Source organism: Peromyscus californicus, unplaced genomic scaffold (genome assembly GCF_007827085.1).
Source record: "Peromyscus californicus insignis strain IS unplaced genomic scaffold, ASM782708v3 Scaffold_5__1_contigs__length_169319896, whole genome shotgun sequence".
NCBI lineage: Eukaryota > Metazoa > Chordata > Mammalia > Rodentia > Cricetidae > Peromyscus > Peromyscus californicus.
In genome coordinates this window covers 41,851,304-41,870,470 of record NW_026294573.1, presented here as the reverse complement: position 1 = coordinate 41,870,470, position 19,167 = coordinate 41,851,304, and the positions used below count along the sequence as shown (strand labels likewise).

At 41.4% G+C, this 19,167-nt stretch overlaps 1 protein-coding gene across 1 annotated transcript in view; it reads left to right on the top strand.

The window, feature by feature from the left end:
- The first annotated feature begins 10,654 nt into the window (after positions 1-10,654).
- The window catches only part of Faf1 (Fas associated factor 1), a 347,836-nt gene continuing 339,323 nt past the window's right edge, over positions 10,655-19,167 (top strand). Inside the window, exon 1 of the mRNA XM_052715293.1 lies at positions 10,655-10,821. Within this exon, the coding sequence (XP_052571253.1) occupies positions 10,777-10,821 (45 nt within the window). The 5' untranslated portion in view covers positions 10,655-10,776. The remainder of the gene's footprint in view (positions 10,822-19,167) is intronic.

The following is a 19,167-nucleotide window of genomic DNA, read 5'->3' as shown; positions in this document are numbered from 1 at the left end:
CGGTCCTCCGGCCTGTGCCCCTAGTCTGTGCCGCGGACAGGGCAGCGGCGGCCAGCCAGCTGGGTCCCGGAGCCGATCCAGGCAGAGCCAGTCCCTCGCGAGCTGCGGCTGACAGTTTCTTTTGTAGTCCGACTCCCCAAAATCTCGGAGAGCTGCTCCCTTCCCGGCTTCAGGCACTTGTGCGTCTTCGCCCTTTAGGATCTTTCCCTCCCCTCCCTCTTTTGCTTCTTTTTCCGCTGGAGCAACTGCTGCTTCGGTTGCCTCTTCAGAGACGGTGCCGGTTTCTTATTCCTTTTTTCCGACCTCATCAGCTTTTTTTGAAAAGAAAAAAATTGAGCGCTTTTTGAGTTGAAAAACCCGCCCCCATTTTAACGGCAGAGTTTTAAGGAGGCTCCGTGGAGTTAGCGCGCCGCGGGAGCGGGAAGGCCGGGCACCGCCCACGCCCCGCCCTCCGCCCTGCCGGCGCACTGGCCGGCGGCGCGCTCGCCCCGCCCCCGCGGCCCCGCGCTCTCCGCAGCCCGCGCAGGGCCTGGGTCCGCGGGTCGGCCGGCTGCGGGCTTCCTGCCCGCCGGCTCTGCTAGCCGCCCCTGCCCAAGCAGGGTCGGGGCCGCCCGGACCGGCCTGCTGGGCTGGGGCTGACTGGCTGCAGCCTGCGACGCCGCGCCCCTACCGGGCGGGACCCCGGCGGTGGTAACCCCGCGCCGGCTGAGGCTCTGGAGGCTCCGCAGTCCTACCGCTGGCGGGCGGAGAGTGCTCGGACGCTCCTGGCGTCTCCCCAGCTGGACCCGGGCAGCTCCCGGCCTCCGCGCTCCCGGGCCAGGCTCGCCGATTGGAGCGGCCTGGCCTGCGGCTGCCGCCTCCTCCTCCCGGAGCGCGCTCTGGCTGAACTCCTTTGCTCCACCACAGGCCTTGGCACCTGTCAGGTCATTGCCAGGGCTGCGGAGGCGACCCGACTGACAGCACCAGACCAGAGAAGTCTCGTAGACTGAGTTGTAGGAGAACGGAAAGTATGTTACAAGAAATCACGATGAACTTAGAAGCTTTAAAGTTCCAGGGTCTAGAAAATGTGACTTCTCTTCTTGAGGGAAAGGGAGAAATGGGATTAATTTTAAACAAAGTTTACAGTAAGTTAGAAAACAAACCAGCACGGTTGTATGATGCATCCAGTGAGCAAAATGAAACCAAGCAAAAAAAATGACAAGTTGTCTAATTAGAACCAGCCATGGCACGTATATCAAGCAACATCTGTACCCAGTTCCATGGAGTAAAATGCAAGTATTAAAAACAAGCCAGAAACATCTGGATAATCATCTTGAAACAGGTTGGCTGTTAGGGAAAGTTGAAACTAACAAGAATTTGGCAGTGTTTCTTTAAATTGTTAAGGGAAAAAAAGCAGCTATTTTCTGGTGTAACTAAAGCTGAATATTGTGAATCAGGTAACAACAACCAAAGAAATGAACTCCTTAAAAGCAAACATTTTAACATTATAATATTTAGGATTCCATGTATACTGTATACTCGATCATTCTGGGAACTATGAGATTTTAGTTCAGCTGGAAGTTGTGATAGGACACTGGCACTGTTAAAGTGATAACTGGCACTAATCCAATTTACAAACATTGCCTTCTAGAATTTAATAGCATCTTGCTTGGGGAAAATATGGTAATGAGAAAGAATAAAATTGTATGTATTCTGTAAAAAATGAGTGTACATGTGTTCTGACTTTCATCAAATAAAATACCTGTGTTGTGTAACTGAGTAAAGAAAACTCATGATTTAGGGTGCTTTTATCCAGGCAAGCCTACAGCTCCTTATGTATCTCAGGCTGGCTTATTACTTGTAATCTCGAAGCAGCCTGGTATGGCTGGATTACAAGTATGCAGTACTGTACCTTGTTGTATTAAGAGTTTTTGGAGGCCCTAAGAACGAAGATTTTAACATCCCATCACCCACAGGTAATATGTAAATAAATATAAAAATGATACAGTACCAGCAAATAAGAGGAAAAGCAGCTGGGTGTGGTGGCCCACGACTTTAATCCTAGCAGTTGGGAGGCCAGGGCAAGCAGACTCTGAGTTTGAGGCTGGCTGGTCTACATTGTGAGTTCCAGGATAGGGCTACGTTAGAGATACCCTGTCTCAAAATAAATAAATACATCACTAATTTTAAAAAGGAGCAAAAACAGTTCAATAAAGTTCTGCTCTTCCTATGACTTCAGTTGCTCTTCTTAAAATATTAACTTTAGATTCATTTAAAAAACTTACGGGGCTGGAGAGATGGCTCAGTGGGTAAGAGCACTAACTGCCCTTTCAGAGGACCCGGGTTCAACTCCCAGCACCCACATGGCAGCTAACAACTGTCTCTAACTCCAAGATCTGACATCCTCACACAAACACACATGCAGGCAAAATATCAATGCAAATAAAAAATTAAATAAATAAATAGAAACCTTATATGGCCTACCATGAGAGGGAGCACATTCCTGAGGACCAGGATCCAGAGGTGGGTTACCCCAGAGACCTAGGATAGAACCAAACAGAACTGGCAAAAAAAAAAAAAAAAAAAAAAAAAGTCAGTGAAATGCTTCCTAATGATTCTCTGCTATGCTCATAGATTGGTGCCCAGCCCAGCTGTCATCAGAGAGGCTTCATCCAGCAGCTGATGGGAGCAGATGCAGAGATCCACAGCCAGACATTAGGCAGAGCTCTGGAATCCTGTGGAAGAGGGGGAACAAAGATTGTAGGAGCCAGTGGGGTAAAGGACACCACAAGAAAAGCCACAGAACCAACTAACCTAGGCTCATAGGGGCTCACAGAGACTGAACTGACAACCAGGGAGCCTGCATGGGACTGACCTAGGCCCTCTGCCTATATGTTACAGTTGTGTAACTTGGTCTTCATGTGAGACCCTGAACAGTAGGAGTAGGGGCTGTCTCTGACTCTGTTATCTGCTTTTGGGACCCATTCCTCCTGGATTGCCTCATCCAGCCTTAACAGAAGAGGACGTGCCTAGTCTCACTGCAACTTGATATCCCATGGCTGGCTGATAGCCACGGGAGACCCTCTGCTTTCTGAAGAGATAGAAGAGGATGAGTGAATGGGGGCGGGGAAAACTTTGGGACATAAAAACAAAACAACAAAACTTATGTGTCAGGGCAGTGGTGGCATGTGCCTTTAATCCTATCACCTGGGAGGCAGAGGGCAGGTGGATCTCTGTGAGTTCAAGGCCAGCCTGGTCTACAGAGCTACTTCTAGGACAGCCAGGGCTACACAAAGAAACTCGGTCTTGAAAAACCAAAAATAAATGAGTAAATAAAAACTCGTGTGTGTGTGTGTGTGTGTGTGTGTGTGTGTGTGTGTGTGTGTGTGTGTGTGTGTGAAAAGGACAGAAGAGGGGCATTGGATTCCCTGATACAGTGAGCTGTCTTATGAGGCTGGGGGTGGGAAACAAACTCTGGGCCTTTGCAAAGGCAGCAAGTGCTCCTAACTGCTAAGCCATCTCTGCAACCCAAAATACTGTTTAAGAAAGGTTTTTTTTTTGGGGGGGGGGGCGTAGTTTTGGTTTTGTTTGGTGCCGAAGAGTGTGCTTCCTCTGCCTACTCTGAGAAGCAGAACTGGCAGCACACAATTCAGTCTAACTGAGAGAGCTTAAATAAGCATAATGAAGTGCCACCGATGAATATCCACTCCTTTCTTCCTCCCTCCCTCCTTCCCTTCCCCCTTTCCTCTTCACATCCCTCCCTTTCTTCCTGGGCCTTCTGCCTCAGCCTTCTTAGTTCTTCCTAGTTTATAGGCATGTGCTACCACATTGAGTTGAAAAAAGAAAAAAATCCCTTACTTTGTGGGGGCTAGTTCACTGAGGTAGATTTAAGAGGATCTGTCCCCCATAATAACCTTATATTTTAACACATACTCAGAAGATTCACAGGTACTCAGTTACATCGAAAATTAACAGTTTTTCTTTTAATATAGTTGTGTCCCTAAAATGCTTAAAGGCAACCTGTATAGTTGGATATCAAGTGCTAAGAGTTGTGGGAATCATTTTAAAGGACTTACAGCAAGCATATGGTTTAGTCAAATTATTTCATGCTTTTCCCACATTGACTCCAGCCAATGAAGAGTTTCTACATGATTAGCTTTGAGGAATGTGAATGAGGTAACTATACTTTCTTGGTTTTAAAATCTTCTCTTTGTTGAATTTATAGATAACAGAGGTGGCCCCCTAGGGGGCCTTTTTAAAATTACGTATACTTGTGGCTTGGGTATTTATTTCTGAGAGTCAACAGGCTTTTCATATGGGTACTTGTAGGACTTAGAAATTCCTTTCTTGAAAAGTAAGAAAAAAATGCCAGTAAACAACTTAAAAGCTTAAATATGATATTAATAAGTAATGCTTGCAGTGTTCTGTAGTTATTAAATATGATACACATTTAAAATTTACAACTCTGTGAAGTAAATATTATTCTCAATTTTTGATGAGGGAAATTTGAAATTATGATTTAAAGTCATTAAGTATAGGACTGGAATTCATATCTTAGGCCCTAAATCTTAGGCCATTCCCATTACTTACAAGTCCAAGATCAGCCACTAGACTCTTTAAAATCATTGAATAAAATACCTGTTTGATTACTTAAACAGGAATTTAACTTGGTAGTAATATTAGTCTCATGATTTACCTAATAAACAAGAAACATTGTTAAAAACTTCGGTTATCTCAATCACAGGATCAAAGTTAACACTACAATAAGTCATTTGATAGAGTGAGGACCCCAATATCATGTGATGAGAAGGACCTATTGCCCTTGAGTATTCTTACTCAAAATCCATAAACTCAGTATAGTCCCCCCCACCCCCCGCCCCGAAATAAGGTCTTCCCCTGAATTCTGTCCCATTCCGGCTCTCATCCTGGCAGCAATACTGGGATTAAAGGTATGTGCTGCCATGCCCAGCACAAACTCAGTGTAAATCTGAGGAAACACTAGGCAAAACCAAGTTGAGGGATAGTTTATAAAGTTCTTGACTCTTCAGAATTTTCAGGATCTGGGCTGTCATTGGAGTTTATAAATCCAAAATAATTTCAAATAAAAATTTAGTTAAATAGGGACTGGAGAGGTGGCTCAGTGGTTAAGAGCTTAGACTGCTCTTGCAGAGGGCCTGAGTTTGATTCCCAGCACCACCAGGTGGCTCAGAACCACCTGTAACTCCAGCTCCAGGGGAATCGAATGCCTCTGTGGATACCTATACGGATGTCACATAATTAAAAAATAGTAAAATAAGTATTAATAATATCACAAATAACATACACTTGAAAAATGAAATAAAAACTCAAAGAGTTTTAGAAAGAGGCAGTATACGAAGATTTTAGAAGATTGTATTTAAATTAGGCCAAAGTCTATTTTAGTGGACTATGAAAATGAGATTAAAATTATTTTGAATACTTATGGAAAAAGAATATCTATTCTGATTTTTGGCACTGCAGTAAAATTTTCTCAAAATGGAATTTTAGAAAAATTAAAAACAAATTACTTTCTCATGATAATTCAATGGTTTCCTTTTTTTCTGTAGTAGACATTAATTCTGGATGCTGGTTATCTAATCAAAATAGCTAGACCATAGGTAAGAAACAATCTTTTCATGTACTTTATAAACTTGACAGCATGGAGGGTGATACTGTAGGAAGTCACCAGAGAAACTGGGAACAATATTGGTTTTGACCTAGCCTTGAACTGTAGGCCTTCTACTTTTTTTAATTTTATTTTTATTTAATTTTATTTTTAGATTTATTTATTTATTATGTATACAGTGTTCTGTCTGCATATATCCCTGCAGGCCAGAAGAGGGCACCAGATCTCATTACAGATGGTTGTGAGCCACCATGTAGTTGCTGGGAATTGAACTCAGGACCTTTGAAGAGCAAGCAGTGCTCTTAACCTCTGAGCCATCTCTCCAGCCCCGGCCTTCCACTTTCGATCATGGACCTGGACAAATTCTTAACCTCTCAAGAGAAGCTTTTCATTGTGTAAAGTGGCTGTTGTGAAGACTGAATTAAATAAAGTATATAATATACTTGTATGTAGAAGACTTTTGTTTGTTTGTCTTTTGTTTTCAAGACCAGGTTTCTCTGTGTAACAGCCCTGGCTGTCCTGGAACTCATTTTGTAAACCAGGCTGGTTTACAAACTTACAGAGATCCACCTGTCTCTGCTCCCTGAATGCTGGGATTGAAGGTGTGTGCCACTGTGCCTGACTAGAGACTGCAACATGAAACTTAGACAGTCTTACTAATAAAAACAAACCCAGACCCAGGTATTGGGGTGAATGCTGGAAGATCAGAGAGACAGAACAGGCCACAGCTAACCTCACCTTGCCAATTCCTCAGCTGATCCTGTTTCCTCAGACTGGAAGCCTCTGAGTCCTCATCCGAATGGATCTCAGCTAACTGCTGCTAAAAGCCTAAAAGCTTCATCAGACTCTAGTTCCTGGTCCTCACGCCTTATATACCTTTCTGCTTCCTACCATTATTTCCTGGGATTAAAAGCGTGTGTCACCATGCCTGGTTGTTTCCGGTGTGGCTTTGAACTCACAGAGATCCAAATGGATCTCTGCCTCCGGAATGCTAAGATTAAAGGTGTGTGTGCCACCATTTTCTGGCCTCTATATCTAGTGGTTGTTCTGTTCTCTGACCCCAGATAATTTTATTAGGATGCACAATATATTGGGAAATACAATATCACCATAAGAGACACAATAAAAGTTAATATATTCAAATTATTATTATGTACTCAAGATTTTGCTGTGGATGTACCATGATGAATATAAAAGTATACTGGATGAAATGGTTTATAACTGTCAAGGAACTTTAAACCCGTGGGAGGAAATAAACCTTTTGTAGATGAAACAGTTGCAGGAAAAAATTAATAGAATTTGTCAGAACATGAAATTGTATTTGTTAAGGTACTAAAGGCCATGGTTAGAAAAAAAAAAGCAGACATTCTTGTGTGTTTAAGCTTAATCAAAGGGGTGGCCTTGAAAGAATATTAGGTGTTATCATACTAACAACCAATACATTAGGAAAGCTTTAATGTTTATGAGGAGTTTCCCCAGGCATTGTATTGCTCACTGTGTGAAATCATTAAGTTTTCTTAGTTTCATGTCAGCAATTAAAGATTCACAGAGGGGTTGAAAAGGGACAAAGTTAGATCTCTGCTGTGTAATAATCCTTTTCTACACTATGAATATGTATTACTCTCATTGGTTAGTAGAAAGCTTACAGACTGGTCACTGGACAGGAAGTTGGGGGAAAAACAAAATGAGAATGATGGAAAAAAGGAGATGGAGTCAGGGGAGACACCAGCCAGCCACCCAGAAAGCAAGACATGCTAGAGGACAGGTAAAGCCATGAGCCACATGGCAGTACATAGATTAATAGAAATGGATTAATTTAAATGTAAGAACTAGTTAGTAATATGTGGGATGACTCATCCCTAAAAGGCCTGAGGGCCAGCCTGCCCAAACCAGTAATAAAATACTTTCTGAGAGTCAACCTGGATCTGCCTAAGGGCCTTAGCAACATGATCTGGAGATGACCTGGACAAATGAGAGGTAGCCATGTCACACCAGTAGATGCATATTCATCAGATTTTCCCCCAGGGCAGGGTGGAGGCCTCTTCCTGAATAAACTGAGTTTGTTGTTTCAACATTTTCCCAGAATCTGTGTCCTTGACACTGTGCCTACTTGCCTCCCTCCCCCAAAGGGAACAACAGCACAGGACTCTGTCACAGTAATAAGCCTGAGATATTGGCCGAGTGGGCAGTTGGGACAGGAGACATCCAATTACTTATGGCACCCAATGTGGGGCACCAGATAATGCATAAATCTAATTAATTTTTACCAAATAAAAAAATTGGAGTCAAATATTGGGGTAAGAACCTGAAATATCAGAAAACAGGAGCAGCTGTCAGTTGCTTCCTACCTCTCTTGCTCCTCAGCCCCAAAGGGCCTAGATCCTCTCTCTATACCCCACCTTATCACTTCCTGTCTCTTCTCTGTACAGGCATCCAGACCTCTATGGTTAACTAGTGGCTAGCTTTGCTCTCTGACTCCAAGCAAGCTTTATTTGTCAGAACACAGAGAAAATATCACACAACAGGTCTCAAACACAGAAATGCTATGAAATTTATGCTAATTTTATACAAACATTTGAACTTTCTCATTTACCTCCTGAAACAATCTTGATAGTTGAAGTTAATAATATTTGAACAACTCATCCAGGTTTCTACAGCTAAGTTTTGGGAAAATAGTTCCAAAAAGTCATACGTTTGAATATCCAGGCCATTCTTACTACATGTTCTTACTACACCATAGCATTGTTTTAACTTTTAGATGGAGTGAAGAGAGGGTGAGAGGGTTCTATGCAGTGCTTGAATGGGTTCTGAGGTAGTCACATGTCTTACAGAGAAAACTCAACTTTGCAGGGTTGCACTAATACTGGCCATATAACTGAACCTGCCTTGTTCTGAGAGGACATACTAATGGGGTAATTGAATTGTCTCATTTATTTTGTTGGCATTATGTTTCACCTCATGATTCCTGTATGACAATTTCAAAATCTTTCCCTTTAGGGATAGCAACCAAAAAAGACTAAAAAAGAGGGTCCTTTTTCTACTCTCTCTCTCTCTCTCTTTTTAACAAACAAACAAACAAACAAAAAACAAAAGACAGGGGCTTACCATGTAGCCCATACTAGTCTGGAACTCTCTATGTTCTGACTACCTCTGTATTCCAAGTGCTAGGATTAAAGGCATGTATCACCACATCAGCCACAGGAGTTCTATTTTTTTATTTAGGTGATCCTGTACATTAAAATACAGGTTATAGAGCTGGAAAGATGGCTCAGTGGCTTAGAGCACTTGTTGCTCTTGTAGAGGACCTGGGTTCTATTCCCAGCATCCACACCATGGCCCACAATCATTTATAACTCCAGTTCCAGGGATTTAGGCAACGCTGCTGGCCTTTAGGGGCACCAGGCACTCACATGGTACATATACATACACACAGGCAAAACACTCATAAAATAAAACAAGTAAATTTTTAAAATTTAAAAAAAGATACAAGTTATCATAGAATTGTAGGCCAGATTATTTTTAGTAAAAGAACCATGGATTATAATTTCCCCCCAGTGATTTTGGGGATCTAAGAGCCTTGCGCTTGCTGGGCGAGTGCTCTACTATTGAGCTACACCTCCCGCAAATTAAGATCTTAACATGACATAGCACACTTGTTTATATTCAAGGGACTGAATATTTAATTCAGACTTCATATTTTTTCTTGGATATATTCCTAGCCTAAGAAGCTTAGGCATTGGTTCCTTATATTGATTTCATTAGTTCCTATTTTTGTTTAACATTTTTAGAGTTTAAAATACTTTCCAGGGCCTGTATGTGCCCTTTACAAGTCTTTAAGTTCCTGCTATCTTGTGTCAAGATTGAATATATTCTGTCGCCCTTCCTTTGTCCTGGATGGCAATTGCAAACTGTCACATAATTCATAGACTTTTGGCTGTTTTAGGTAACGGGGATTGCCAATTTCTGACCCTAAGTTGAAAACTTCAGTAATTATGAGTACTTACAGAGTTTTACTTATGAAAGTATTTTAAAAAGTCTATACAAAATAGTGTATTCGAGTTTTCTCCTTGTCTTAGCTCTAGAAATGTTCATATTATAGCAGTAGAAATCTTTTCCCTCAAATATTAATTTAAAATGTTCAGCATCCTTTTGAGGTCTGGATTCTCATCCACCTCTCAGTTTCTAACTTCCACAGACACATGGTCCTCTGTGTACCTCAGTGTTTGGGTCTGAGGGTGCAGACTCAGAAAAAGGTTCCGGATTGGGAGTGACAGAATGCAAGCGGCTTTTGACCGTGAGGTTGAGGGTAAGAGACCCTATACGAAGCTGTATTTTGGTGAAACTTTGTCCGAGGAAAACGTACATTTTACAAATTCTGCGTGTCAGGCGGGTTATGAGTGTGCTGAGCTGGGCTGAGGCTGGATGTGCTTTGCGTGTGACTAACCACGTGAGGCGCCGAATCACATTCCCGCCGTGGCCAGGGGGGAGGCGGCACCTCCAGGCCTCGGCTTCAACCCAAACCGGAAAAACCTGTTGCGGGTCCTCAGGCTCCCGGGAACGCAAATCAGCTTCCCAGTCACCTGGGCCCACGTCTCCGCCCGCCAGCAGTGCGCCCAACGCTTGACAGGCGGGCAGTCACGTGCCAGCCGGAAAGCGCCGCTTTGCGACCTTGATGACAGGCAAAATGTGCGACAGCCCTGGCGCTGGCCAACCAGGGGCGGAGGCGGCGGCCGGGGAGGAAGCGGAGGAGGCGGAGGCGGCTGTGGCGTTGGCCCGCCTGCTCGTTCTCTCGCTTTCCCCGCCCCCCGCCGGGCTTGCCGCGGCTGAAGGGAGCCGGGCGCGCGCTGTCGCAGCCTGTCCTCCTCCCAGCCGGCGACGGAAGGACCAGCCCGGCGTCGAGACCAGCCTCCTTGCCCCGGCGGCTGCAGCGAGGGCTCCGCGGGGCGCAGGCGGGCGCAGGGCGGCTGAAGGTTACTGAGTGCATGAGCACCTAGCCTCCCGCGCTGCCCCGCCCGCCGGCCCGCCGGCCCGCCCGCCGGCTCGCCCGCCAGCCCCTCGCCACCCGGCGGCGGCCGCATCTGCGGCCGCAGGAGGCGCCGTCTCGCTCCCAGGTGCGCGCTGCGTTCCCGGAGCCGCGGAGCTCGGCGGCCGCCATGGCGTCCAACATGGACCGGGAGATGATCCTGGCGGATTTTCAGGTGAAGTGTCTGGCTCTGCTCGCTCCCCCACCTCCAACTTGGCGGCTTCGGCGTGGCAGCGCGGTGGCCTCTTCCCAGCGTTTGTTTGAGCACCGCAGTGGTTGTAGTGTGGGCTTTTCTGCCCTGCGTGGCTCAGGGTGTGTGTATATTGTGAACCGTGGGGACCGTGTATTTCATATGCTGTATTGTGTGCGTGTGTAGAACGTGTTAAATGAGGTTGAATGAGGATTTTAGGTTTGGGGTTGTTAGGATTGGGGGTTACTGTGTGTGTGGGCTCTTTCTTAGTTTTATGAGGAGTGTGTAGAATATGGGGTTAATTATGGGGTGTTTGGGTTGTTCCATGAGGAAACTGATGTGTGTGTGTGGAGTGTGTTGCTATGGGTGTGGTGTATTGTATGCAGGGGAGAGTGAAAAGGCAGAGTGATGAGGAGGAGATGAAACTAGCAGGGCTTTGTGGTCCATTTCAAAGAGGGGTAAACAGGTGAGAGACTCTGAAGGCCTTATTGGAATCTTTGGAGGGTGGATTTAAGGGGGCTCCTCTGTGGTATGTTCTGATGTATCTTTGCAGTGAATACACAAACTTAACCCGTTCATATTTGCAGATTCCCCTTCCCTACCCAATTTATTTATTTGGTGTCCTTTCCTCAGGAGTTAGTTTAAACTAAAGATTATTTCTTTACTGAACCCTTCTATAGTGACACTGGCATGTAAGTATCTTAGTGAGGCCCCCTGAAAGTAGCACCATGCGCGTCTGGAAAGATTGGGAGTTATAAACAATATCCTGTAAATGTTTTCTTTGCCTTTTGATATTTACTGAAGAAAATATTTTAGTGTCATACACACACCGTTTGGCATTATGTGTGTCAAATATAGGCAGACTTTTTCTCCAACATTGGCATTACTTCACGGTCTCTGTAGGCATTACTTTTCTATTTAATAGATGACCATTTCCAAGAATTTGCTCTTTTTTCCTTTTCTAGTATCTATCTGGTACACTAGGAATATGATTATATGTACATTTTGACCATACTGCAAACTGCAAATTCAGAAAGGATGGTTTTAAAAAGAAAAGTTGGTCATGATATTTTGGTGTTTGTAGGCTTTAGAATAGGGCTGGGCAGTGGTGGCGCACACCTTTAATCCCAGCACTCGGGAGGCAGAGGCAGGAGGATCTCTGAGTTCAAGGCCAGCCTGGTCTACAGAGCGAGTTCCAGGATACCCTCCATAGCTACACAAAGAACCCCTGTCTTGAAAACAAACAAACAAAAAGAATAGCCTGAGGTCTTTTTTTTATCTTTCTTAGACCCTGTCTCCCTTTGTAGCCCAGGCTGGCATCTACTTAAATCCAGTCTTCCTACCTCAGCTTCTCACAGTACTGGGATTAAAATTGTGATCCACTATGTCTACTTCTTAGATGGAGTTTTACCCAGTTTGTGTTTTGATGGGAAAGGTTCTGGACAGCAACACATAGTGGAATTTACCCAAGCCCTAATGTGATTATAACTTTGTTTTAATTTTATAAATTTTTAAAAGCTCTAATAACTTGTAGCTACTTTCCATCTTCTTTCAATCACTATGCTTATTGTTAATTTTTATTTTTTTTTGAGGCAGAGTTTCAAGATAGATATAGATATCGATATCGATCTCGAGATTGGATTGCTTCTCTAGTGTTGAGATTACAGAAGTGTATACTACCACACCTGGGTCACTATTACTCTTACATTAGCTAAAGGATTGGAAGTTTAGGGTCTTTGTTCTCAGAGGCAGAGTCATATTTTTGAGGCATCAAGACTTTTGGTTTGGAAATCAAAATGATTATTTTGATCACATTCTTAAATTTCAATAACATTCTCTTTTCCAGTCTCTCTTTCACCTTTGAAAATGTTTTATTTTTTCAGTAGCTAGGTATTATACCCAGGGCCTTGTGCATGCCAGACAAGAGCTCTACTACTGGTCTACATTTCCGGCCAAAGAGTTTTCTTACAAGAGTGATATTGGAATGATCTTATAGGCCAGGATATACTGTGCACATTGGAAAATATAATTGGAGAAAAATACTAATGGCATTTGGTGTGAACAATTTTCATATAATAAAAATTTTGCTTAGAAGACTATGTACTTTAAGCACATTAATCCTTTGTGTGTTTAGAAACCTGTGATCTTACTAATTAAATATCACATCATTTTGTTTGTGTAGTCTTACTTTTATATTGATCATTGTAGTCTTCTGTATTGTAGGTCTTTTTAGTATTAATTTAAAAATAAGCAATTATCTCTTTTAATAAAATCAAGAAATTTATTGTAAGGATTATACCTCAAGACTTGGCATGCAGATGTGGGGAATGTAGCTCAGTGGTAGAGCACTGCCTAGTCTAGTATATGTAAGGCCCTAGTTTTGATACCTAGTACCACACTCACACAAAATTGCATGTGCACACATACACATGTACACTCAAACTTAAGACATGGTATGTAGATTCTTGGGTAATACTTGTTTAGTGGAATACCTCCCCAAAGTGAATATAGTAAAATTATGTTTTATTTCATGTGCTTGTCAGAATCAATAATACTATGCGAGATCAGCATGCCTGTGTAGAAAGGACACAATTTTAAATTAAATTTTAAGAATACTTGTACATGCTTGTTTAGTGTTGGTGTTTACAATAGCCAAGATAAGGAACCAGTCTAGATGCCCATGAGTATGTGAAAAGTAAGGAAAATGTGGGGTACACAATGGAGTTTTATTCACCTTTAAAAACAATGAATTTAAAAAAGAGAGTGACGTTAGCTCACTTGCAGATCATCTTGTTGGACAAAGTAAGAAAGACTCAGAAATGCATATATTGCCTGTTTTCTCTAATATACAGATTCCATAGGCCATATATATGTTTATTTATATACACATATGTACTATGAGATGAAAGAAAGACTATTTATGTGGTGGAAAGGGACCTTGAGTGAGAGGAGGGAAGGAGGGACAAATGTCTGTTGAGGAAGAAAATATAGGCAAAGTCCAATGCTGTCTATGTATGAAATTGTCAAAATGAAACCCATTTTTTTGGTATGCTAACTGATAAATTTTAAAAACTTCCAAAAAATTTAAAATTTTCCACAACTTCAAAAAATTTTATATGATTTAATGAAATCATAATTTCTTTAAGTCAAATAAAATTTATTGAGGTTTTGGAAAAAAGCCCTAAGTTGAAACCTTTACTTGCATTTGAGTATTTTCTTTTCTAATGTTTGTGTTTATTTAATTATGATTATATAACATGAAGAAAGCAATTAACAAGCCTAGTGAAGAAGGCTTTCTAAAACTTTCATTTCCTTTTAGGAAAAAAAAAATCAGATTTTGATCATTGCTGGATAATAGGTTATAATAGTATAATGTCTAAATATGAAAAGCTTTTGGGAAAGGAGTCTTGACCATGTTACTTAAAGAGAAAAATGCTTCTTTTAGAATCAGTGAAAAGTTGCTAAGTAGTGGGTAGAAGATTATAGTTCACACTTAAAGGGAGAGGATTGGGACACTGTGGATGGATGAACTTACTACAGAACAAGTTGTCTTCTAATACCCACCCCTCTCGAGTTCTTAGCTAGCTTGGATAAGGCCCCAGGTTGATTCCCAGTAGTGAAAAACAAATGGAACAGAACTCCCAGTTTTTTCAACTACAAAATTTAATCATGGAAAATATATAACATAATTTTCCATATTAACCGCTTTCAAGTGTACACTTCAGTGGTATTACAGACTCACAGCACTGTGCAACCATCACCATTATTCATCTATCTCCACTGTTCTTTCCATCTTTTAAAATGGAAATTCTGGGTACATTAAATAATATCCTCATTTCTCCCTCTTTCTGGGTTCTGGCAACCAACATTTTATTTTCTGTCTATATGAATTTGACTGTTGTGGGTAACTTATTTAACAAGACTTTTACAGGATTTGCTCTTTTGTGACTGGTTTATTTCACTTAGTGTATGTGCTCTCAAGGTTCATCTATGATGTGTCAATTTTATTCCTTTTAACAGCTAACTAATATTCCATATTTGGAAATGCCACAGTTTGCTTACTCATTCATCTTCTGTGATATTTAGCATGCTCATAACTTGTGACTATCATGAATAATGCTGCTGTGAACAGTGCTATAAAATATCTGCTGGAGTCCCTTACTTCAGTTTATTTGGGTGTATATCTAAAGCTAAAATTGCTGTGTCACACGATAATCCTAAACTGAAATAGGATTTTTAGTCTTTTTGAGGACGTGCCATCTTGTTTTCCTTAGCAACCATACCACCAAAATTTTTTGAATGGAAGAATACTAGCATCTTGTAGGGTCTCCCTGTGTAGCTGCAGCTAGAGTCAAACTTAAGATCCTCTTGCTTCAGTCTCCATAGTGTTGGGTTTGTAAATGTGGGTCACAATACCCAGTTCAATAGTTACTTTTAAAGTTAGCGCTGTCTAGTCAATTTAGAATTTGGACTATTTAATCAAAAGTGTTCATTCTGTTTGCACAGTATGTTACTGTTAAAGTAGTGGTAGAGTAGTACTTATGCTGTTCTGGCAGGCTAGAGCCAAAAGAGGGTGTACATAAATAGCCCGAGTTAAAAACCAAAAACCAAACCGCCCCCACCCCATGTTTTTATAATAAAGAGGTGCATCCAGATGAAAAGTTCAAATCTTATTTTTATTATGTTTGGTATAGAGTGTTTGTTTGTTTGTTTGTTTTCAAGGCAGGGTCTAATTATGTAGCTCTGATTGTCCTGGAACTCAGAGATTTGCTTGCTTCTACCTCCTAAGTCCTGGCCTTTTTTTTTTTTTTTTTAAGACAGGCTGTCACACCTAGCCCAGGCTGGCTTGAAACTCACTGTGGCCTATACTGATGTTGAATTCATGCTAATTCTTCTACCTTAGTCTTCCAAGTGCTAAGATTACAAGGGTGCCCTTCTAGTGATTGTAGAATTCTTTATTATTTTCTTTTTTTATTATTATTTTCTATTATATTATATTCTTTTTCTTCCTTCACAAAAATCTCTTTCATCAAACAAACTTCACCCTGTTTGATCTGTTTACAGATGGGAAAATAGTTACTTAAACAATTACAGTTGCTGTCACATCATTCTAGTAATGTTAGTTACATCTTATGAAGTTAAAGCAAACGACTTCTATCTATATTTTTCATTTTATTTTGTTTTATAAGACTATGTTTCTGTATGTATCTTGGACTGCCCTGGAACCTGCTGTGTTGATCAGACTGGCCTTGAACTCACAGAGATCCTCCTCCTGCTTCTGTCTCTAGACATTAAAGGTGTGTGCCATGATGTGAGGCTTCCAGGTCTTTTAGCTTTTTGATTAATGTCATGCTAGAATTTGTTTTTCCTTTACAAAAAAATTATAACTCTTTTTTTGAAATAAGAGATTAGTCTCATAAGTTAGTTTTATATATTTTGGGAACAAAAGACTGGTCTCTTAAGTTGGTTTTCTTTTTTTTTTTTTTTTTTGGTTTTTCGAGACAGGGCTTAAGTTGGTTTTCTATTTACATTTTTTTTTTTGTTAGTGACAGATAGGAATCATTGCTCAAGTGGAAAAAAATAAGGAGCTCTTACTGGTAGTGATGTGTTGCTTCAGACTTTCCCAGAAACCAAATCTCCTCTACCTGGATAAAGATATTCTTTCTAGGCCGGGCAGTGGTGGCGCATGCCTTTAATCCCAGCACTCGGGAGGCAGAGGCAGGTGGATCTCTGTGAGTTCGAGGCCAGCCTGGGCTACCAAGTGAGTCCCAGGAAAGGTGCAAAGCTACACAGAGAAACCCTATCTCGAAAAACCAAAAAAAAAAAAAAAGATATTCTTTCTGAACTTAGTTGCTTTGATCATAGATTTAGAGTTTTTTCTTTCTGTCAAATTTAGCATTTATTTTGATGTTATATTTCTTATAACACGACTTCTATTGCTTTATAAGTTTTCTCATTTTGGGACTCACATTTAAGATTTGATTCACTTTCATATTTCAAGCATAGTCTTCAATGACACTATCCTCTGGTAAGTCACATGCATGTTGTTGCCACTCCTGTATAACACTTGGCCTTTCTAAATGGTATTTCGATCCTTATTTCTTTTTCAGTTTGACACAGATAACTTCTGCAAAGGAGTATGGTGTTCCTTGTGATGATGAAGATTAGGGTTTAGCTAAATATATAGGGAGCATAGTTAATGGCCGAGGGGTTACCTTGGGTTGGAGATTGAGTACTGTGGTGCAGGTAGTCTAGTTAACCTTTGTCCTTTGTTTCCTTTCTCTTTGTTCTCTTTCCTTTGGGGACAGATCATATTGTTCTAGTATTTGGATTGCAGATTGTTGAGAAAATAAAGTTTTTGCATAGAGATTAAATTTAATAGCTTGTAGTTAGGATATGCCTTTGAGGTTCACACCGCTTGAATTTATTTCACAGTGCTGCCACTCATCCATCTTGTGAGCCTTGACGAGTTATTTTATACATCTGCCTCAGTTTTCCAATATGAAAAATGAATTAGCACATGTAAAGCTATTAGGTGTCTGAAATAAAGTGTTCACATTCTGTTATTTTCATTTTGACCATTTATTACATTGTGTGTGTGTGTATGTGTGTGTGTGTGTGTAACAAAAATTGGGGTTTATTAAATAAAGAGGGGATTTATTAAGTACTGTACACCTAAGAGTTATATATATATATGGTGTGTGTGTTATGCATGCCACAGTGCTCACAGAGGTCAGAGGATAACTTGCAGGAGTTGGTTCTCTCCTTCTACCATGTGGGTCCCAGGGATCCAACTTAGACTGTCAGGCTTTGTGATGTCTTTACCCATTAAGCCATCTCACTGGCTCTGAGATTCCTTTTCTGTAGTGTAAGTTGGGATTCCTATAACCAAATAGAGGTATCTGAGAAAGAACTCCTTAGGAGGCAGAACTGGAAATGTTGAGCTGCATCTTTGAGATCTCATCTAGGATTTCCTGAAGCATTATTACTTCAGTAATTCTGTAGTAAAATGAAGGTCCTATAAGGTTTCTAGACCATCAGAATTAGATGGGTTAGCAAGAGGCCAGGGTCACTAAAGTGAATCCCAGATGTTAAGCACTGACATTTTTACACTGGAAGTTTGGTTTTGCTTTGGTTTGATTGTGACTGTGCCCTGACTTTTTCTGTTAATAAGAAAGTGTCTTGATTATGGTGTTTGAGCACAGGATTGGAAACCTAACTAAGACAGAAATTTATGCCTGAGGGAATTAATTTTTTGTCTGTGGAACCCTCATTGACGTTCCCTGAAGGAAATGCTAGGCAAGACAATACTGATGTCCCGCTGTACCCATCAATAGCTAGCTCTAGACCTATAACCAGACTTAAAGCTGGCTCCTAGAGGGGAGATAGAAAGTGTAGTCCATGAGGAGGTTGTAGTCACAATGAAAAGTATAGTCATAGTAAAGGGGTAGTGGTTATTACCATATTTACCTCTTTAACTCTCCTATTTGGTCTGGGCAGAAGATAGATGGATCATGGAGAATGATAGTTGACTAACATAAACTTGGTTAAGTAATATCTCTGATTGCAGCTGCTGTACCAGATGTGATTTCTTTACTTGAGTATATTTAATGCATCTCCTGGTACATGGTATGCAGTTATTGATCTAGAAAATACTTTTCCTCAATATCTGTCCATAAGAGCCCCAGAAATGATTTGCTTTCAACTGGCAAGGCCAACAGAATCTCTTTACAGTTTTACCTCAAGGGTATATTTAACTCTCCAGCCCTGTATCATAACTTAGTCCAAAGGGATCTTGATCATCTGTCTCTTGCACAAAATGTCATACTGGTTCACTATATTGATGGCATTATGCAGATTGAACAAAATGAGCAGGAGGTAGCAACTGTTTTGAATTTGTTGGTAACACATATTTGCATCAGAGAATGGGAAATAAATCCAACCAAGGGCCTCAATTCAGGGGCCTCAGTGAAATTTCTAGGTGTGGGGCATGCAGAGATATTCCTTCGGAGGTGAAGGATAAGTTATTGCATCTGGCCTTTCCCATAATCAAGAAAGAAGCACAGTGTTTAGTGGGCCTATTTGGATTCTGGAGACAGCACATTCTTTACTTGGATGTGTTTCTCCCCTATATATCAAGGGACATGGGAAGCACCTACCTTTGTGTGGGGCCTGGATCAGGAGAAGGCTTTTTAACAGGTCCAGGGTGCTGTGCAGGCTGCCCTACCGCTTAGACCATGTGAACCAGCAGACCTGATGGTATTTGAGGTGTCATTTGCAGGTAGGGATGCGGTTTGGAGCCTTTGGTAGGCCTCTATAGGTGAATCAAAA